Source organism: Salmo salar, chromosome ssa06 (assembly GCF_905237065.1).
Source record: "Salmo salar chromosome ssa06, Ssal_v3.1, whole genome shotgun sequence".
NCBI lineage: Eukaryota > Metazoa > Chordata > Actinopteri > Salmoniformes > Salmonidae > Salmo > Salmo salar.
Genome location: NC_059447.1, coordinates 31,513,793 through 31,537,040, shown reverse-complemented (window position 1 = coordinate 31,537,040; position 23,248 = coordinate 31,513,793). Strand labels below are relative to the sequence as shown.

Sequence of the window (23,248 nt, the reverse complement as noted above, 5' to 3'; positions counted from 1 at the left end):
CAATTTAGCCCTGTAAAACTATAAACCCCTTACTTTTTATTGATTTTTAATGGACTCCACACTCTAATTTCCCTGTCAGTAATGAATTGGCTGCCAGGGCCAGTAGGACGCAGGAGCCTCCCACATGAGAACTCCAGTGTATGATGGATGCCTGGCACACCATGGCTATCGGTCTCCCGTTGTTGAAAGCTCTCAATCTCCGCTCGTTGCGCCAGCTTGGATGGGCCAGTAGTGTGAGGTGGGTGTGGGGGAGGTAATGAGGAGAATTTTCATCATGAAGTGATTACTTTCTTAATTAGTGTGATTAATATTCTTCCGGAGGAGCGGAGAAATGTGCTGCTGCAGTTGTGGCTGCCATCCCGGAGGGAGAAGCAGGAGATTGATGGAGGAGTGGAGGTGTAGAGATGGAGGAGATTGCCTCTGATGGAGACTGCACGTTCAGCTGTTGAAGTTTGACACAAGTTGCATTGACCATGTTTCATAATCAGGCATCTGACGGCTGTTAAAGATGAGGAATGTGTTAGCTAAGCTATCCCTGCATGTGTGTAGGCAGATTCTCTTGGAGATATGATGAATTGATAACAATGTCATATACACTAGAAATATATAATCTATGACATTTTATGTATAGATCCAGGTATAATCTGCTCATGTTTTAACTCTTTGGTTTTGTCTTTCAGTTGGTGTCAACATGTTCTACATCTGCATGGTAGTCTACCTGTATGGAGACCTGGCCATCTATGCTGCTGCTGTACCCATATCACTAATGGAAGTAGCCTGGTAAGACCAGCCAGCCAGCTTGCTGCTGATTCATTACATTCATGGGTTTCTTATTTGGGGGTATGATTTCAAGCAACTTTATGACTACTGTGGGTGCAGCTGACTTTCCCAAGTATTTGGAGCATTTACTTTTGGCAGGACAAAGCATATCCCTTTCTCTCAGTTCTGTTTTTGTCTCTGCACTTTGGCTGTTCCCTGATCTTCTGTCTCAGTAAAACTTTCTGATGAGGGGGCCTTTAGCCTTCCTGACCTCCCACCAGTGCTCTTGGCATTTACTTTTTGTTGACTGGCTCCCAGACAGGTTTTTATTACAAGTCCCCTCCACTGGCCCGGTGGGCTGGGTGACATCACATATTCCATATTGTTCCATTCTCAGACGGTATGACTTAGCCTGCAGATCTAAGGGAGACTCTTCTCTAGAGAAACTATTGTCCTGGTGTGAGACCACCTTAACCGTCAGGATCACAATTCAATTTGGTGTAGCTTTATGACAGAAAGATGATTGACTTTCTCATGGTGTACCAAAAAGTACAATTTCAACCAAAGACCCCCACCCCAAAAACTAAAGCGCGCTCCCATTTTGTCCAAATGACGTTAGAATATCAGTGACTTTTTTTAAGGGTTCAGTGAGACCTGGGAGTGCCATATAGGGGTTTCTTATGAACATAATGTGGTGAGGATGCGATCCTTAAACTTATAGAGATACTTAGTTTTTAAAGGTGAAGGTGAGTGAATACATTTCAATTCAAGATTACAATTTAACCACTTACCACATCAGAGGAAGTTCTATTAACATACCAACCTAATAGCATGAAAAATATACGTTTGTCCCCCTCTGACTCAGCGGGGTCGAAATGCCCCGTGGTAACTTTCTAGCTAAAATGTGAGGTGGAACAGACACTTAAAAAGGAATTACCCTATGGCACAGACCGGAGCTCCCCGCCCGACTGGCTCTGCCACTGAGGAGAGCCAGGCGATTGAGATCGCAGAGCGGTATCTCTTTGTAAAGCCTTGCCACAGCAGACTTCTCGGTGGCAGAGGCAGATTCTAATAATTATGTCCCATAATTGATGCTCAGTCTGCCGCACCTTGTTGGCAGCACTGAAAGAGTTTTGTGATTGCCTCAGAATGACAATGTGTAATTTTCCACCAGGAAGACTGGATCATCACTTCAGCTCAGTAAAGTCTTGTGCAGTGATATAACTTTTACTGATACTTTTCTTATACTCTAACCGCTCCGAGGTAGTAGGAACTGACCTCCCTGATAATCTAACCGCTCCGAGGTAGTAGGAACTGACCTCCCTGATAATCTAACCGCTCCGAGGTAGTAGGAACTGACCTTCCTGATAATCTAACCGCTCCGAGGTAGTAGGAACTGACAAGTCTGCAAAGTTTTATTAAATATGACAGGGCAGAATTACTCTTATCATTGTTTCATGTTCTTTTGCAACACTGTAAACTAGTCTTTCCTGTCGTATGTTATTCTTGGACTGATTTAATCTGATCATGAAGGGATCTGTAATGATCACCAGTCTGTCTGTTCTCTCTGTAGTGGTAACCACTCATGCAGTGCTGGCAGTGTGAAGTACGACGACACCGACTTGTGCTGGGGGCCTGTCACCAGGAAAGATGCCTACAAGGTGTTTCTGGTGAGTACGTACTGCACCCCTGTTTCTCACCCCTGTCCCAAAGGCCCCTGGAGGACACATGGTGTACCACACCTCTCTCTGTCAGCCCCTGCCATTGTGACTGAGCCCCAATGTGCCAACCCCTGTCTGTGTAAGTGTCAGCCTCAGCCCAGAGAGCCCCTTCCAGTTCGGTCTCCCTCTCACACCTCCCCTCCTGCAACCCTTAGCAAGTGTGTGTGCCCTTGAAGTCTTAAGAGAGCGAAACTCCTGTGATTTCCACTTTTGCTTTAACTTTGCCGGCCGACAGTGATAGATGTGCTGATCTCCTCCTGTATTATTTCCCCCCTCCACTGTTCTCCCTCCACCCTCACTCCTCCCTCCACCCTCACTCATTTTCAACAGAACGAGCATACCCAAACAATTCTCCAATAAATGCATTGTTGTTTTTTATCTCGTCTGGGATAAGCCTCTTACATCATGTCAACGAATTGAAATTATGCTGATTTATAATCTCCTCCTGTATTTTTTTGTTTACCTTGCAGTTTCACAAAGTTTCCTTTTAGGGAAAGGGACATTTCCACCTCTGTGTTAATTTATCTAAGTGATTGCTTCTTATTATAGTAGATGTTGAGATGATGTCTGCTTGGTAATATGTTTAAAAAAATGTACCGTATCTGACAAAGTCAACTGTTCTCTGGTGTTTCTTGAAGAAGTTGTCTCCTGTTATTAGTTTTGGTCTCTCCTGCTTACAGGCATTTGGACTTCTAGGGGCTTAGTTGTATTTTCTCCCATTTTCTTCTCCATGAAACCTTATTAGATTTCTTCCCGTGGTGGACTTGTCCTTAAATAAATGATTGGGCTTTGATAAAACATTCATCATTTTCTGTTAGCACACAGGGAGTGGAGTGTCTTCCTGCTCCTCAGCCCCCCTTTGTCTTTGATGTGCCTGGGTCAAATGCTCTGGCCCCTTAGCCACTGCCCACCACTCCCCATGATCACTTTAAATAATTGATTGACTATTCCTTTTAAGCCTAGCCACTCTCCATATACTGCTCTGTCCTGCCCAATGAAAATACCTCTCCTCTCCCACCTATGCTATGCCTGCTTATGCCCTCTGACACATCTCTGCCCCACCCCAAAGACCAAGGTGCCCTTCGTCCAAATGATGAGTCTATCTAGGCACAATGTCCGCAACATCTTTGCCATCTGAAGTCATTATGCAGCAGAGTATTTTCCTTTTTCCTTTTTCTTTACAACGTCCATATCATTTCACTGGAAGGCTTCAAGCTCCAAACTAAGTGACCTGCTTTATCAGCCTACTGCCAGTCTCTTTATGAACTGAGTGAGTCAGAGGGTGCTTTAGTATTGACTCCTATTATATGCTTAATCAGACTTTGGAAAACATTGGAACAGTTGTCAGAAAGGCTGACAATACGGCATTGGGAAATGCTTCATTATTTTGTTTTGGTTTAGCTAAAGAATTGAAATGAGCCTATTCATATATTATGCCGTCCCATTCTTTGAGTGTTTTGAAAAAGGCATTTCAAAAAGAACCATAATTACAATTCCTAATTACTTTTTTTGTTTTGGTTATGCAATTAGTTTGACTTAGTCTTGAGCCTCTAAGAGGGTGTAGGCATTAGCAAACACACTGCGTTCAATATGTTAGCATTAGTTGCTGCTCAGTTGTTGTATACCAATGGAATTGCTCAAAGCTGGTCTTTGAACTATGTTCAGGAGGTTCTCTGTGTTTCAGTGGTCATTCTATCTGTTAATGGCCTTTCTCTCCTGTCCTCATCAACCACATTTCTCTCCTCACCATCACATCTTCTCAACCTCAATCGAGTAGTCTCTCCTGGCAACAGATTGTCAGTTAATCCTCCATTTGAACCTTGACTAGGCATTTGTAGCTCCCAGTTCTATAGGTGTCATTGATAAGGGGCTTTAATCCCATGCTATGGTATTATCCGTTTCCTAAGGGATTTTACTGTGGTAACTGCTCTGTGTACCATACTTATTCATCTTAAATAATCAATAGTGTGTGTGTATGTTGTGGTTTTGTGCTAAGCACTAATGCAACCTGAACTTCCTCAGTTGGGTGCGTATTTGGTCTGCCTGGGCTGCCGTACTGTGTAGGGCACCACTGGCTGCCACAGGGGGAGTGGGATTGATGTCGGACACATTAGTCCAGCCACAGCGTTATTAGGGTTTAGAAATGGAAGCGAGGAAAGATTAAAGGGCAGCCCGATTACAGCATAGCGGCGCACAGCTGTAATCCCCGTGTGGGTGGCTGTTTGAGAGAGAAGGAAAGAGAGAGTGAAAGAAAAGGAAAGAGCATGATATAGAGAACTCAGGCTAATGTCACAGACAGAAGTAGGGTGGATGGAGCGGTTTCTCCAGGGGGCCTTCTACCCTCTGCACCCTCAAGAATGGACTGTTGTCCATACAGACAGGCTTAAGAGCTTTTTTTTCACCTGCCCTGTACTGTGTTGGTCTGAAAGTCACAACCCTGGGCGTTGCGTGTTTCGGGCCACCGGCCTCATCAGACCAGGTTTTTATAGATGCCACCCACATATCAGTGGTCTGCCCGGCCAGACCGTTCTAATCGTCATCAACTGAGCCACAAGCTAGTCTTATTCTAGATCTCATTGGTCGATTTGAATGTCCCTTTATCAGAACAAGATACAAGACACATTTCAGTTGAAGGCATTGTTGTACAACTGACTAGGTTCCCTTAAATGACAAACTGTGGACACCTGCTCGTCGAACATAATCATTCCAAAATCATGGTCTGCGGACTTCTGCACGCGGCGGTCCCATTCTGTGAACTTGTGTGGCCTACCACTTTGCGGCTGAGTAATTGTTGCTCTTAGACGTTTCCACTTCACAATAATAGCACTTACAGTTGACCAGGGCAGCACTAACAGGGCAGAATTTTGACGTACTGATTTGTTGGAAAGGTGGCATCCTATGACGGTGCCACGTTGAAAGTCGCTGAACTCTTGAGTACGGGCCATTTTACTGCCAATGTTTGTCCATGGATGTGTGCTCGATTTTATTACACCTGTCAGCAACAGGTGTGGTTGAAATAGCCGAATCGAGTAATTTGAAGGGGTGTCCACATACTTTTGTCTGTGTGTGTGTGTGTATATATATATTTACATTTAAGTCATTTAGCAGACGCTCTTATCCAGAGCGACTTACAAATTGGTGCATTCACCTTATGATATCCAGTGGAACAACCACTTTACAATAGTGCATCTAAATCTTTTAAGGGGGGGGTTAGAAGGATTACTTTATCCTATCCTAGGTATTCCTTAAAGAGGTTGGGTTTCAGGTGTCTCCGGAAGGTGGTGACTGACTCCGCTGTCCTGGCGTCGTGAGGGAGCTTGTTCCACCATTGGGGTGCCAGAGCAGCGAACAGTTTTGACTGGGCTGAGCGGGAACTGTGCTTCCTCAGAGGTAGGGGGGCCAGCAGGCCAGAGGTGGATGAACGCAGTGCCCTTGTTTGGGTGTAGGGCCTGATCAGAGCCTGAAGGTACGGAGGTGCCGTTCCCTTCACAGCTCCGTAGGCAATCACCATGGTCTTGTAGCGGATGCGAGCTTCAACTGGAAGCCAGTGGAGAAAGCGGAGGAGCGGGGTGACGTGAGAGAACTTGGGAAGGTTGAACACCAGACGGGCTATATATAGTGTACCTCACATTATGCTTGTAGATCTCTCATTTCATTTGACATTTTTTTTTCTCAGACAGTTGCCCCACGGTGGTTGCAGCAGTGTTTGTTGTGCTTGGACTACAGATTGTGGGTTATTTTTTGTATGTGACAGAACAGCTGTCCCAGTTCAGAAAAGTAGTTCTGCTCTACTAGCAGACCCACAAGGCTCTGAGGATCAGCACAGAGAAGGGGAGAGAGGTGAGAAAAACACTGACCAATTCAAGGATCGTCTATTATATAGGAGGGACTATTTTGATAACCGCTGTCAATAGATTTCTTCAGCTTATCTGAACAATTGTGAAGAAGCTACCGTCTTCACAGCCGGTCTAGGGCTGGGAATTTCCAGGGACCTCACGATGTTATCACGATACTTAGGTGCCGATATATGTATTTCAATTCGATAATGCTGCAGAGAGACGAGAGCATGAGAAAATGAGTTTTGATCAGTCATGGAAATAAGTGCTGAAAACATGTTGGCTCACTATTTAAAAAGATGGAGAACAAGCTGTAGGATGAAAAATACCGGAGTTTTGACTCAAGTACAGCCGACTTGCTCGAGCTAATGCTACCAAGCCACAAAAGTGTGTGTGTGTGTGAGATATATATATATATATATATATCACACACACAGTTGAAGTCGGAAGTTTACATACACTTTAGCCAAATACATTTAACCTCAGTTTTTCACAATTCCTGATATTTAATCCTAGTAAAAATTCCCTGTCTTAGGTCAGTTAGGATCACCACTTTATTTTAAGAATGTGAAATGTCAGGATAATATTTGAGAGAATGATCTACTTCAGCTTGTATTTCTTTCATCACATTCCCAGTGGGTCAGAAGTTTGCATACACTCAATTAGTATTTGGTAGCATTGCCTTTACATTGTTTAACTTGGGTCAAATGTTTCAGGTAGCCTTCCACAGGTTTCCCACAATAAGTTGGGTGAATTTTGTCCTATTCCTCCTGACAAAGGTGGTGTAACTGAGTCAGGTTTGTAGACCTCCTTGCTCGCACACGCTTTTTCAGTTCTGCCCACAAATCTTCTTTAGGATTGAGGTCGGGGCTTTGTGATGGCCACTCCAATACCTTGACTTTGTTGTCCTTAAGCCATTTTGCCACAACTTTGGAAGTATGCTTGGGGTCATTGTCCATTTGGAAGACCCATTTGCGACCAAGCTTTAAAACCTGTTGTCTATAGCCGTTCCACTAGCGGAACGCCTAGCCAACATCCAATGGAACAGCAGGGTGCGAAATACAAAACATAAAAAATCGAATAATTTCAATTCCTCAAACATACGACTATTTTACACCATTTTAAAGATGCACTTCTCCTTAATGTAACCACATTGTACGATTTCAAAAAGGCTTTATAGCGAAAGCAAAACATTAGATTATGTTAGAGTACATAGACAAAAATAACCACACAGCCATTTTCCAAGCAAGGAGATATGTCACAAAAACCCAAAACACAGCTAACCTTTGACGATCTTCATCAGATGACACTCCTAGGACATGTTACACAATACATGTATGTTTTGTTCGATCAAGTTCATATTTATATACAAAAACAGCATTTTACATTGGCACGGGATGTTCAGAAAATGTATTCCCACCAAAACTCCTGGTGAATGTGCACATCAATTTACAAAAATACTCATGATAAACGTTGACAAAATACATAACAATTATTTTAAGAATTATAGATACAGTACTCCTTTATGCAACCGCTGTGTCAGATTTTAAAATTGCTTTTCGGCGAAAGCACATTTTTCAATATTCTGAGTACATAGCTTGCCATCAAAGCAAGCTATACAGACACCCGCCAAGTTCTGGGGTCACCTAAACTCAGAATTAGTATTATAAATAGTCTCTTACCTTTGCTGATCTTTGTCAGAATGCACTCCCAGGACTGCTACTTCCACAATAAATGTTTTTTTTGTTGTTCAAAATAATCCATATTTATGTCCAAATACCTCCGTTTTGTTCGTGCGTTCAGGTCACTATCCAAAGGCATAACGCGCAAGCGGAATTCGAGACACAAAAAGTCAAAATGTTCCATTACCGTTCTTAGAAGCATGTCAAACGTTGTTTACGATCAATCTTTATGGTATTTTTAACGTAAAAATGCGATAATATTCCAACCGGACAATATTATTCATTCAAGAAGAAAAATCAGGAAAGGCGCGCTCGCGGGATCGCGCATTACCAATCCCTTTGTCACCAGGCAGTCCACTCATTGACTGAGCTCCTTTTTTCTGCCCGGTTACAGGAGACAGATGAAAATACTTTCTGAAGGCTTTTGACAGCCAATTGAAGCCTTAGGAAGTGCAACGTGACCCCACAGACACTGTAGTTTCGATAGGGATTAGAAAGAACTACAATTCTCAGATCTCCCACTTCCTGGTTGAATTTTTCTCAGGTTTTTGCCTGCCATATGAGTTCTGTTATACTCACAGACACCATTCAAACAGTTTTAGAAACTTCAGTGTTTTCTATCCAAATCTACTAATAATATGCATATTCTAGTTTCTGGGCCAGAGTAGTAACCAGTTTAATTTGGGTACGTTTTTTTTATCCGGCCGTGAAAATACTGCCCCCTAGCCCCAACAGGTTAAGGAAGGACATTTTATTTGTGGGCCAGCTGATCAACTCCAATGGACATCTGTATATGTACAATCACTTTTTGAGAATGTATCAGCTCCCTGTCTCCCTACCAAAACTATAGTTTGTTAACAAGAAATTTGTTGAGTGGTTGAAAAACGAGTTTTAATGACTCCAACATAAGTGTCTGTGAACTTCTGATTTCAACTGTATGTATATACACTGCTCAAAAAATAAAGGGAACACTAAAATAGCACATCCTAGATCTGAATGAATGAAATAATCTTATTAACCTCTCTGGGCTAGGCGGGACGAATTCGTCCCACCTACGTAACAGCCACTTGAAGCCTGTGGCGCGATTTTCAAAACCTTAAAAATCCTATTACTTCAATTTCTCAAACATATGACTATTTTACAGCTATTTAAAGACAAGACTCTCGTTAATCTAACCACACTGTCCGATTTCAAAAAGGCTTTACAACGAAAGCAAAACATTAGATTATGTCAGCAGAGTACCAAGCCAGAAATAATCAGACACCCATTTTTCAAGCTAGCATATAATGTCACAAAAACCCAGAAGACAGCTAAATGCAGCACTCACCTTTGATGATCTTCATCAGATGACACACCTAGGACATTATGTTATACAATACATGCATGTTTTGTTCAATCAAGTTCATATTTATATCAAAAAACAGCTTTTTACATTAGCATGTGACGTTCAGAACTAGCATACCCCCCGCAAACTTCTGGGGAATTGGCTAACATTTTACTAAATTACTCACGATAAACGTTCACAAAAAGCATAACAATTATTTTAAGAATTATAGATACAGACCTCCTCTATGCACTCGATATGTCCGATTTTAAAATAGCTTTTTGGCGAAAGCACATTTTGCAATATTCTAAGTACATAGCCCAGGCATCACGGGCTAGCTATTTAGACACCCGGCAAGTTTAGCACTCACCATAATTATATTTACTATTATAAAAGTTTGATTACCTTTTGTTGTCTTCGTCAGAATGCACTCCCAGGACTGCTACTTCAATAACAAATGTTGGTTTGGTCCAAAATAATCCATCGTTATATCCGAATAGCGGCGTTTTGTTCGTGCGTTCCAGACACTATCCGAAATGGTAAAGGGTCGTGCGCATGGCGCAATTCGTGACAAAAAAAAAATTCTAAATATTCCATTACCGTACTTCGAAGCATGTCAACCGCTGTTTAAAATCAATTTTTATGGCGTTTTTCTCGTAGAAAAGTGATAATATTCCGACCGGGAATCTCCTTTTCGGCAAACAGAGGAAAAAATCACAAAGACGGGGGGCGATCAGGTCACGCGCCTAAGCCCAGAGTCCCTTGATCGGCCACTTGAGAAAGGCGATAATGTGTTTCAGCCTGGGGCTGGGATGACGACATTCAGGTTTTTCCCGGGCTCTGAGCGCCTATGGACGATGTAGGAAGTGTCACGTTAGAAGCAGAGATCCTTAGTAAAAGATAGAGATGGAAAAGAAGTTCAAGAAATGGTCAGACAGGCCACTTCCTGTAAAGGAATCTCTCAGGTTTTGACCTGCCATTTGAGTTCTGTTACACTCACAGACACCATTCAAACAGTTTTAGAAACTTTAGGGTGTTTTCTATCCATATGTAATAAGTATATGCATATTCTAGTTACTGGGTAGGAGTGGTAACCAGATTAAATCGGGTATGTTTTTTTTTATCCAGCCGTGTCAATACTGCCCCCTAGCCCTAACAGGTTAAAAACGTTTTTCTTTACATAGTTGGATGTGCTGACAACAAAATCACACATTTACATTACATTTACATTTAAGTCATTTAGCAGACGCTCTTATCCAGAGCGACTTACAAATTGGTGCATTCACCTTTATGATATCCAGTGGAACAACCACTTTACAATAGTGCATCTAAATCTTTTAGGTGGGGGGGGTTAGAAGGATTACTTTATCCTATCCTTGGTATTCCTTAAAGAGGTGGGGTTTCGGGTGTCTCCAGAAGGTGGTGATTGACTCCGCTGTCCTGGCGTCGTGAGGGAGCTTGTTCCACCATTGGGGTGCCAGAGCAGCGAACAGTTTTGACTGGGCTGAGCAGGAACTGTGCTTCCTCAGAGGTAAGGAGGCGAGCAGGCCAGAGGTGGATGAACGCAGTGCCCTTGTTTGGGTGTAGGGCCTGATCAGAGCCTGAAGGTACGGAGGTGCCGTTCCCCTCACAGCTCCGTAGGCAAGCACCATGGTCTTGTAGCGGATACGAGCTTCAACTGGAAGCCAGTGGAGAGAGCGGAGGAGCGGGGTGACGTGAGAGAACTTGGGAAGGTTGAACACCAGACGGGCTGCGGCGTTCTGGATGAGTTGTAGGGGTTTAATGGCACAGGCAGGGAGCCCAGCCAACAGCGAGTTGCAGTAATCCAGACGGGAGATGACAAGTGCCTGGATTAGGACCTGCGCCGCTTCCTGTGTGAGGCAGGGTCGTACTCTGCGAATGTTGTAGAGCATGAACCTACAGGATCGGGTCACCGCCTTGATGTTAGTGGAGAACGACAGGGTGTTGTCCAGGGTCACGCCAAGGTTCTTAGCACTCTGGGAGGAGGACACAATGGAGTTGTCAACCGTGATGGCGAGATCATGGAATGGGCAGTCCTTCCCCGGGAGGAAGAGCAGCTCCGTCTTGCCGAGGTTCAGCTTGAGGCGGTGATCCGTCATCCACACTGATATGTCTGCCAGACATGCAGAGATGCGATTCGCCACCTGGTTATCAGAAGGGGGAAAGGAGAAGATTAATTGTGTGTCGTCTGCATAGCAATGATAGGAGAGACCATGTGAGGATATGACAGAGCCAAGTGACTTGGTGTATAGCGAGAATAGGAGAGGGCCTAGAACAGAGCCCTGGGGGACACCAGTGGTGAGAGCACGTGGTGCGGAGACAGATTCTCGCCACGCCACCTGGTAGGAGCGACCTGTCAGGTAGGACGCAATCCAAGCGTGGGCCGCGCCGGAGATGCCCAACTCGGAGAGGGTGGAGAGGAGGCTCTGATGGTTCACAGTATCAAAGGCGTCAGATGGGTCTAGAAGGATGAGAGCAGAGGAGAGAGAGTTAGCTTTAGCAGTGCGGAGAGCCTCCGTGACACAGAGAAGAGCAGTCTCCGTTGAATGACCAGTCTTGAAACCTGACTGATTTGGATCAAGAAGGTCATTCTGAGAGAGATAGCAGGAGAGCTGGCCAAGGACGGCACGTTCAAGAGTTTGAGAGAAAAGAAAGAAGGGATACTGGTCTGTAGTTGTTGACATCGGAGGGATCGAGTGTAGGTTTTTTCAGAAGGGGTGCTACTCTCGCTCTCTTGAAGACGGAAGGGACGTAGCCAGCGGTCAAGGATGAGTTGATTAGCGAGGTGAGGTAAGGGAGAAGGGCTCCGGAAATGGTCTGGAGAAGAGAGGAGGGGATAGGGTCAAGCGGGCAGGTTGTTGGGCGGCCGGCCGTCACAAGACGCGAGATTTCATCTGGAGAGAGAGGGGAGAAAGAGGTCAAAGCACAGGGTAGGGCAGTGTGAGCAGGACCAGCGCTGTCGTTTGACTTAGAAAACGAGGATCGGATGTCGTCGACCTTCTTTTTAAAATGGTTGACAAAGTCATTCGCAGAGAGTGAGGAGGGGGGGAAGGGGAGGAGGATTCAGGAGGGAGGAGAAGGTGGTAAAGAGCTTCCTAGGGTTAGAGGCAGATGCTTGGAATTTAGAGTGGTAGAAAGTGGCTTTAGCAGCCGAGACAGAAGAGGAAAATGTAGAGAGGAGGGAGTGAAAGGATGCCAGGTCCGCAGGGAGGCGAGTTTTCCTCCATTTCCGCTCGGCTGCCCGGAGCCCTGTTCTGTGAGCTCGCAATGAGTCGTCGAGCCACGGAGCAGGAGGGGTGGACCGAGCCGGCCTGGAGGATAGGGGACATAGAGAGTCAAAGGATGCAGAAAGGGAGGAGAGGAGGGTTGAGGAGACAGAATTAGTAGATAGTTTGGAGAAGGTTTGAGCAGAGGGAAGAGATGATAGGATGGAAGAGGAGAGAGTAGCGAGTAGCAGGAGAGAGAGAGCGAAGGTTGGGACGGCGCAATACCATCCGAGTAGGGGCAGAGTGAGAAGTGTTGGATGAGAGCGAGAGGGAAAAGGATACAAGGTAGTGGTCGGAGACTTGGAGGGGAGTTGCACTGAGATTAGTGGAAGAACAGCATCTAGTAAAGATGAGGTCAAGCGTATTGCCTGCCTTGTGAGTAGGGGGGGAAGGTCAAAAGAGGAGAGGAGTGGAAAGAAGGAGGCAGAGAGGAATGAGTCAAAGGTAGACGTGGGGAGGTTAAAGTCACCCAGAAGTGTGAGAGGTGAGCCATCCTCCGGAAAGGAACTTATCAAGGCGTCAAGCTCATTGATGAACTCTCCAAGGGAACCTGGATGGCGGTAAATAAGGATGTTAAGCTTGAAAGGGCTGGTAACTGTGACAGCATGGAATTCAAATGAGGCGATAGACAGATGGGTCAGGGGAGAAAGAGAGAATGTCCACTTGGGAGAGATGAGGATTCCAGTGCCACCACCCCTCTGGCCAGATGCTCTCGGGGTATGCGAGAACACGTGGGCCGACAAGGAGAGAGCAGTAGGAGTAGCAGTGTTATCTGTGGTAATCCATGTTTCTGTCAGCGCCAAGAAGTCGAGGGACTGGAGGGTAGCATAGGCTGAGATGAACTCTGCCTTGTTGGCCGCAGACCGGCAGTTCCAGAGGCTGCCGGAGACCTGGAACTCCACATGGGTCGTGCGCGCTGGGACCACCAGGTTAGAGTGGCAGCGGCCACGCGGTGTGAAGCGTTTGTATGGCCTGTGCAGAGGGGAGAGAACAGTGATAGACAGACACATAGTTGACAGGCTACAGAAGAGGCTACGCTAATGCAAAGGAGATTGGAATGACAAGTGGACAACACGTCTCGAATGTTCAGAAAGTTAAGCTTACGTTGCAAAAATCTTATTGACTAAATTGATTAAAATGATACAGTACTGCTGGCTGGTGAAGTAGGCTAGCTAGCAGTGGCTGCGTTGTTGACTTTGTTTGAAAGTGTAGCTGTCTAGGTAACCTCAATAGTTTCAGTACTACACCTTATCATGACAAAGGCAACTATGTAGCTAGATAACATAACACTAATCAAGACGTTCCTTTGTAATGTATTTAGTTTCTACAATGCTGCTCGTCGGTAATAGTTGGCTAGGTTTGGAAATGGCGTCGCGGGGGACGAAAATAGCTGGCCAGCTAACCTCGATAATTACTCTAAACTACACAATTATCAAACTATGACAAAGACAACTTATTGACTAAAATGACTAAAATGATACAGTACTGCTGGCTGGTGAAGTAGGCTAACTAGCAGTGGCTGCGTTGTTGACTTTGTTTGAAAGTGTAGCTGGCTAGGTAACCTCGATAGTTTCAGTGCTACACCTTATCATGATATAAAGGCAACTATGTAGCTAGCTAACACTAGCTAACCTGGCTAGCTAACCTCGATAATTACTCTAAACTACACAATTATCTTAGATACAAAGACAGCAAAGACAACTATGTAGCTAGCTAACACTAAACTAATCAAATCGTTCCGTTGTAATGTATTAGTTTCTACAGTGCTGCCAGTCGGTAGAAGTTGGCTAGCTAGCAGTGTTGACTAAGTAGGAGAACGGTGGGGCGGCGGACAAAAATAGCTGGCTAGCTAACCTCGATAATTACTCTAAACTACACAATTATCTTTGATACAAAGACCGCTAAGTAGCTAGCTAAAACATTGCTCAGATCAAACAAATCAAACAAATCAAGCCGTTGTAATGAGATGTAATATTACCTGCGGAGCGAATGCAGCACGACTACTCGCTCCAAACACGCACAAAAATAATCAATGGAAATCCAATTTATCAACCCACGGAGGTCTGGATTTGGAGTCACACTCAAAATTAAAGTGGAAAACCACACTACAAGCTGATCCAACTTTGATGTAATGTCCTTAAAACAAGTCAAAATGAGGCTCAGTAGTGTGTGTGTGTGGCCTCCACGTGCCTGTATGACCTCCCTACAACGCCTGGGCATGCTCCTGATGAGGTGGCGGATGGTCTCCTGAGGGATCTCCGCCCAGACCTGGACTAAAGGATCCGCCAACTCCTGGACAGTCTGTGGTGCAACGTGGCGTTGGTGGATGGAGCAATACATGATGGATTCAGGTCTGGGGAACGGGCGGGCCAGTCCATAGCATCAATGCCTTTCTCTTGCAGGAACTGCTGACACACTCCAGCCACATGAGGTCTAGCATTAGGAGGAACCCAGGGCCAACCGCACCAGCATATGGTCTCACAAGGGGTCTGAGGATCTCATCTCGGTACCTAATGGCAGTCAGGCTACCTCTGGTGAGCACATGGAGGGCTGTGCGGCCCCCCAAAGAAATGCCACCCCACACCATGACTGACCCACCGCCAAACCGGTCATGCTGGAGGATGTTGCAGGCAGCAGAACGTTCTCCATGGCGTCTCCAGACTCTGTCACGTCTGTCACGTGCTCAGTGTGAACCTGCTTTCATCTGTGAAGAGCACAGGTCGCCAGTGGCGAATTTGCCAATCTTGGTGTTCTCTGGCAAATGCCAAACGTCCTGCACGGTGTTGGGCTGTAAGCACAACCCCCACCTGTGGACGTTGGGCCCTCATACCATCCTCATGGAGTCTGTTTCTGACTGTTTGAGCAGACACATGCACATTTGTGGCCTGCTGGAGGTCATTTTGCAGGGCTCTGGCAGTGCTCCTCCTGTTCCTCCTTGCACAAAGGTGGAAGTAGCGCTCCTGTTGCTGGGTTGTCGCCCTCCTACGGCCTCCTCCATGTCTCCTGATGTACTGGCCTGTCTCCTGGTAGCGCCTCCATGCTCTGGACACAACACTGACAGACACAGCAAACCTTCTTGCCACAGCTCACATTGATGTGCCATCCTGGATGCGCTGCACTACCGGAGCCACTTGTGTGGGTTGTAGACTCCGTTTCATGCTACCACTAGAGTGAAAGCCCCGCCAGCATTCAAAAGTGACCAAAACATCAGCCAGGAAGCATAGGAACTGAGAAGTGGTCTGTGGTCCCCACCTGCAGAACCACTCCTTTATTGGGAGTGTCTTGCTGATTGCCTATAATTTCCACCTGTTGTCTATTCCATTTGCACAACAGCATGTGACATTTATTGTCAATCAGTGTTGCTTCCTAAGTGGACAGTTTGATTTCACAGAAGTGTGATTGACTTGGAGTTACATTGTGTTGTTTAAGTGTTCCCTTTATTTTTTTGAGCAGTGTATATATATTAAATACATTTTTTGTTACAAATCGATACTTGAAGTCAAAGTATCAATATAATATTGTCCAAAAATAATGTCCCGATATGTAACTGTATCGATTTTCCCCCCCCGTCACTAAGCCTGTCAAACCACTCTCTCTAGGATTGAGAGGTAGTGCATACACATAGTATGAACTTTGCACCTCATACATACATGCATGCAGAGGACATGAGTGAAACTCAATAACAATATTCACTGGATTGCATGGAATTCACAATTCTGGAGGTTAGCCTCACACCTTACCCTGAGGTGTCTGGACTATTTGTCAGGTTGACTTATCGTCAATGGCCAGATCTGCGAGTTCTTTTGAAACAAAAGTCATATCAGTTCATTCAGTGACTTTGTGACTGAAATGAAAAAGGTATTCCAGGTGATCAAAGGTTTTATCATTCTGTAAACCTTCAATGAACGTCAAGCTTTTCACACAGCTCGTGCTGGGCTGTACTGCATGTCAGTTCCTTTCACATTCTTTAGTCCCTTTCAGACAGAGCACAGACGACATTGATTATAAACACACAGGCTTTTGTCATAGCAAAATGGACTAACAGCATACAAGCTGCACGGTGGGTGGCCTGTTTGGGTCGCTCTGACCTTTGGTTAGATCAATGGTGTCCACACAAAACACTATGTATCATGCTGTGGAGCATGGCAGCCATTTTCTCCATCACGGTCTGCAAAGCCTCTTAACCCTTTTACACTTGTAGGAATTGGCCTATATGGATAGGGCTAAATTGAAATATTTCTGACAGAAGAAATATGAAAAAGATATGCATAATCATGGTAGCAATTGAAAGGGAACAGTTTGGAGATTATTGGAAAATTATTAGACCAAAGGTGAGGACACCACAGTTCACCTAACACAAGACTGAATCCAAAAATTACACTGAATAATATGTTCATTTTACATTTATTGTACTTCTGTTGCATTTGTTTAACAAAATCTGAAAAAACTCTGGATATATTCAGTAACATAAGAATATTCCTGGAAAATGTGGGGTAGGTGCAACATAAGACAAATAATTCCAAGTGTTTGAGTGAGAGGACTAACTGGTGTATCCAAGTGGCCACAAACCTCTCCAAAGTGTGCACGTATCCTAAGTAATTTTATTGCACTTTTATTACTCAGAGAAGAGTCTTCAACTACATGGTGCTTTTTTGCCCTCTCTTGTCTGTGTCGTATCCTGCATCCCAGCCATCACACAATTACTGTTTTCACAATCCAGAAACTGTCCATTTATAAATCACAGTCTGGGTCAGGTGGGCATCATTTGAAAGCTTATATTGCCAACATGGCAAACTAAATTCTAAAGTACAATTTTACAGAGTTAGGCTTTCACAATGCAATTCAGGGAAATGGGTCATAACTTTGGTGCGCATCGGAATGAGTCATGAGTGAATTCAGGTACATGTGCCGTGGCAAATTTTCTTCCCAAAAGACAAAAATAGGCTCATTCTGTTCAGACACCCCAGTTTATGATGCCATGTCATCTTGTAACTGTACATCAAACATAGTGATCATAAACGTTGATATTGCATATGCAGGAGTTTGATCATATAGGTATGTGAAGTGCACATTTTGTACTCACTTGTATGACATAATACATAACAAACGTCATCTTCCAAAATACATAGTCCTCTTAATTTTAAAGGGTGTGTGTGTTTGTAAGTAACTGCAACAACTTGTCACACTCAAGTTCAGAACAGCGGTCAGTCAAACCCTTACAGTGACGTGAAGCGCAAAGCTCTGACGTCATGTATAGCATGTTACTCTTCAGCCACTGCGTTCCAATTTAGGCATTTATCTGTGCCCAAATCTGCCATTTTCATCCTGTACAAGGTACGAGTTTAAAGGGCTATGAAGATGATTTGGGTGAGATTTGATCTGCTGCTGATTGATTCTCGTGTCCAGTACCCAGGCTGTTTTCACTCTCCCTTAAAACTAATATACATTATCTTTTGACACTAAGAGAAATCTTACATCCTACCCACTCACTTAGGTTGGGCTTTTCCTCAGTCATGCATATCCAAGCGAAAGGTTGTAGGTCATTGTGTGCTTGACCAATCCTAGCCGTTGACCTGCCCTTTACATTGGACCGCAGTTTTAATTGTAAGGATTATGTTTCGGCGTGAAAGTGCAACAGTGGGGTCTTTCTGGGGACTGGCTTAACCCCAGCAGAGAGATTTCCTGAGACCTCAATTAAATCTTTTTGTCCGTTGTTGCTCCCTGGTGAGGTTTACCTTTTGATTTTCAATTGCAATTTGCAACACCATTGGGACTTTACTGCATAAAAAAGGCATTAGCTGTCCATTGGTTCCATAATGCGTACATATACTGTTGGATAACCCAACTGTGATTTAGATGGCTGCTTTTATATTGAGAATGTTTTTCTTGTGGTTGAGAAAGTGATGGAAATCAATACTGTATATCAGCTCAAAATTAGGTTTTGCTGACACTGCGTTCTTTCCCTGTTTGTCTTTATGCATATGTGCGTATTAAAGACTGTCTATTAGACCACTCAAAGTGAGTGGATGCCCAGTGAATTGAAATATTCTTTCAGCGGGCGCCACCCACCATGAAACGAGGCCACCTTTGTGTCAACCATCTGTTTAGATCCACTCCATTGAACTAGTCAGACTCACTCACACACTCGGAGAGAACAGACGCAGATAAGCCCAGATAATACACACAGATACAGTATTTAACCCCATGGTTTCTTTTCATGCCTCTGTCTGTATGGTGAAAAGCGAGTGACGCTTTCTTCAGATGTTTGTGTGTTTCACTTTGGAGGAGAGGGAGCGAGGGTGCTGTAGTGTAGCTGCAGCTCTGTTGTGGTGCAGCCATCCCAGAGCTGCAGTGCAGATGGTTTAATAGAGATTACCTCAGCAGGGGGAAGTGTTTGAGTTGGGCACCACACAAGGGGAGTCCACTCCACACCACCACGAGGCAGAACCCAATCAGAGCTGCAGATCAGGACACTGCAGAGGAACACAGCCGTACTGGGAGAGGACTGGAGGGACTGTTGGCAAGGGGGACTTGGAGGTCATGCAGGAGAGAGGATACAGGCTCTCTGAGTCCGAGAACAATAATGTAGGCTGAGGATCCAACTGATCATCCAGTCAAAGACTTTTGAAAGACTAGAACCTATACTTACCCTGTTTAGGAAGAGTTTGTCCCATCTGTGTTTGCTAACTACAGCATATTGCTTCCACTCCAGCAGATTGAGCAGTTGTTAACCCTTTTTGTGTGTGTGAGTTGTGCTGGTGCTGCTGTCACATTACCATAAAGAGTGGCAGTTAGCCACACGAGACAAACTGCTAACGCCATCAAATGTGCTTAAGGATCTTTTTGGCAGCTGTCACTACAGAACTCAATGTGGCTTGTGTGCCTGTGATTTGTAACCAAGGTAATACATGGTTTAATTATTGCCTTCAGCCTGTCCATTTAACTCAGTTTTTCCTCCGTCTTTTTGCTTATAGACTCTGCAGACGATCATCATTTGAGAAGTTATTTCACTCATTGGTTTTGAGAAAACAAAACAAGGGAGTAGTGTAGCCCATTGCCTTCTATTACTTTTACATTTACATTTACGTCATTTAGCAGACGCTCTTATCCAGAGCGACTTACAAATTGGTGCATTCACCATATGATATCCAGTGGAACAACCACTTTACAATAGTACATCTATATCTTTTTGGGGGGGGGACGGTATGGAGGGGGGAGGGTTAAAGGATTACTTTATCCTATCCCAGGTATTCCTTAAAGAGGTGGGGTTTCAGGTGTCTCCGGAAGGTGGTGATTGATTCCGCTGTCCTGGCGTCGTGAGGGAGCTTGTTCCACCATTGGGGTGCCAGAGCAGCGAACCGTTTTGACTGGGCTGAGCGGGAACTGTGTTTCCGCAGAGGTAGGGAGGCGAGCAGGCCAGAGGTGGATGAACGCAGTGCCCTTTGGGTGTAGGGACTGATCAGAGCCTGAAGGTACGGAGGTGCCGTTCCCCTCACAGCTCCGTAGGCAAGCACCATGGTCTTGTAGCAGATGCGAGCTTCAACTGGAAGCCAGTGGAGTGTGCGGAGGAGCGGGGTGATGTGAGAGAACTTGGGAAGGTTGAACACCAGACGGGCTACGGCGTTCTGGATGAGTTGTAGGGGTTTAATGGCACAGGCAGGGAGCCCCGCCAACAGCGAGTTGCAGTAATCCAGACGGGAGATGACAAGTGCCTGGATTAGGACCTGCGCAGCTTCCTGTGTAAGGCAGGGTCGTACTCTGCGAATGTTGTAGAGCATGAACCTACAGGATCGGGTCACCGCCTTGATGTTAGCGGAAATCGACAGGGTGTTGTCCAGGGTCACGCCAAGGCTCTTAGCACTCTGGGAGGAGGACACAATGGAGTTGTCAACCGTGATGGCGAGATCATGGAACGGGCATTGTCTGTGTCAATTGTTTATTCTTTCCTTTTCTCAGGGGAGTAAGATAAAATAGACGTATTTGGCCTGTCTAACACGTTGTTAAAGTCTGTGCCTCGTGTTTAAGGAGAAAATCTACATGCTGAGTACAATATTGTTTTCTGTTTTGAAAAGCTGGTTATCTGGTACAAGGACATTGCAGAATGATGTAAGGGTCTTGCTCGGTGGGTGGCTGAACGCTAACAAACGTGATTCTCATGAAATGAATCTGCCGCTTAAACGGAACACAGGCTCGTATTTAAAAAGGGACAGGTTTCAAGAGACTTTTTTACATTCTGACCCTGTGACCTTGGGCTGATTGCATGTATGGCTGTGTGTTGCTGTATTTGTCTGGGCCTGCTGGTTAGGCTGACCAGACCCAGCCTCCTATTGAAAGAATGACCCAACCGTTTGCACCCTTCTCCAAAGCCAGGAAATAAAAAGGGACAGTCCGCTTCCTCATATAGAGCTTGTCTTTTTCAATTACACCGTGACATGGAGCATATTCATGAAAAGGCCCCTTAGTTGATGTATTATTTAATTTATTCTTCATAAGGTCCATCGACATAATTTAATGAGACCTTGTTCTCTGTGCGATATGGCACCCCCTTCTCCCCATCCCCCACATCCCCTACTAAAAGTTATAACGATCGGGAGAGTCAAATAGCCGAGGTCCTATTAAACCACAGGCAAATTATCATTTCGAATTTCCTCACAGTTATGTCCCTTGCCTGTCATAAATCTTCCCTTTGCGGTGTTGCTCGTTATTTTTTACCTAGGTGTATAATGGTTTCTTTTGAGGAGCCAGAGATTTTAATTAGGCAAACCAACTGGAAGACAACTGCACCCCAGGACCCCATATGAGTCATAATGGTTCAGTGTAGCAGATGAATGCTTTGCTCATCATTGTTTACTTTGACAACTGACAATTGTTCCCAATTTAATGTGGCTACCCAAATAGAGGCTGCTGGCACAAATGTGTCCAACAGTTTTTCGGGAGGTCTGGTTAAGCTAAACCCATATTTCTGGGAAGTTGTGAATGATAAAGTAGGGAATAGTTTTAAATGTTGGCTAAGCGTTTAGCTCACGTCTTATCCTTGGTATCCTCTCATCTCTCCAGAGAGAAGTGAATTTTGAGATCCAGTGTAAAGGCAGAGCTTTAGATCAGCCCCTCGATTGCTCTGTTGAACTAATGACCTTTACAGGTCACACCCAAGTTCAGTATTTGTTTACGCTGATGTTATGTCTGTTCAGTGATTGTTGTATGCCACAACATTCTCTGATAGACTTCAAAGGCTTGAAACTCTGAACATCAGAGGGGTTTTGAAGCTAGGATAAATGGAGTAATCCAGTCTTATCTGTACAGTATAGAGTTTATCATCCTCATTTCCTCTCCTCATTGCTTCACAGTCTCTTTCTGTTTCAGTAATGGCTTGGTGATATCACTGAAGTTACTAACTCATATCTATCAAATGTATTTGTCATATGCGCTGAATACAAGTGTAGACCTTACCGTGAAATGCTTACTTACAAACAATTAACTAACAGTGCAGTTCAAGAAGAGTTAAGAAAATATTTACCAAATAAACTAAAGTTAAAAAAGTTTATAAAAAATAAATAAAGTTACACAATAACGAGGCTATATACAAGGAGTACCGGTACCGATTAATTGTTCAGCAGTCTTATGGCTTGGGGGTAGAAGCTGTAAAGGAGCCTTTTGGTCCTAGACTTGGTGTTCCGGTACCACTTGCTGTGCGGTAGCAGAGAAAACAGTCTATGATTTGGGTGACTGGAGTCTCTGACAATTTTTTGGGCTTTCCTCTGACACCGCCTATTATATAGGTCTTGGATGGCAGGCAGCTTGGCCCCAGTGATGTACTGGGCCGTACGCACTACCCTTTGTAGCGCCTTATGGTCAGATGCCGAGATGTTGCCATACTAGGCAGTGATTGAACTGGTCAGGATGCTCTCACTGGTGCAGCTTTAGAACTTTTTGAGGATCTGGGGACCCATGCCAAATCTTTTCAGTCTCCTGAGGGGGAAAAAGGTTTTGTTGTGCCCTCCTCACGACTGTCTTGGTGTGTTTGGACCATGATAAGTTCCTTGGCATCCACATCATCAATGAACTAACTCTTGACCCGCTCCACTACAGCCCCGTTGATGTTAATAGGGGCCTGTTCAGCCCGCCTTTTCCTGTAGTCCACGATCAGCTCCTTTGTCTTGCGCACATTGAGGGAGAGGTTGTTGTCCTGGCACCACACTGCCAGTTCTCTGACCACCTCCCTCTATGCGGTTTCATCGTTGTCGGTGATCAGGGCTACCACTGCTGTGTCGTCAGCAAACTTAATGATAGTGTTGGAGTCGTTTGGCCACGCAGTCGTGGGTGAAAAGGTAGTACAGGAGGGGACTAGGTACACACCCCTGAGGGGCCCCAGTGTTGAGGATCAGCGTGGCAGACGTGTTGTTGCTACCCTTACCACCTGGGGGTGGCCCGTCAGGAAGTCCAGGATCCAGTTGCAGTGGGTCTAGGGTATCCGGGAGGATGCTGTTGATGTGAGCCATGACCAGCCTTTCAATGCACTTCATGGCTACCGAAGTAAGTGCTACAGGTCGGTAATAATTTAGGCAGGTTACCTTCTCTTCCTTGGACACAGGGACTATGGTGGTCTGCTTGAAGCATGTAGGTATTAGACTCAATCAGG

At 44.9% G+C, this 23,248-nt stretch overlaps 1 protein-coding gene across 2 annotated transcripts in view; it reads left to right on the top strand.

The window, feature by feature from the left end:
- The window catches only part of LOC106601442 (transmembrane protein 104), a 79,323-nt gene that overhangs the window by 19,198 nt on the left and 36,877 nt on the right, over positions 1–23,248 (top strand). For both annotated transcript variants that reach the window (XM_045720271.1, XM_045720270.1), the window contains exons 7-8: positions 681–780; positions 2,333–2,429. In XM_045720271.1, the coding sequence (XP_045576227.1) occupies positions 681–780; positions 2,333–2,429 (197 nt within the window). The remainder of the gene's footprint in view (positions 1–680; positions 781–2,332; positions 2,430–23,248) is intronic.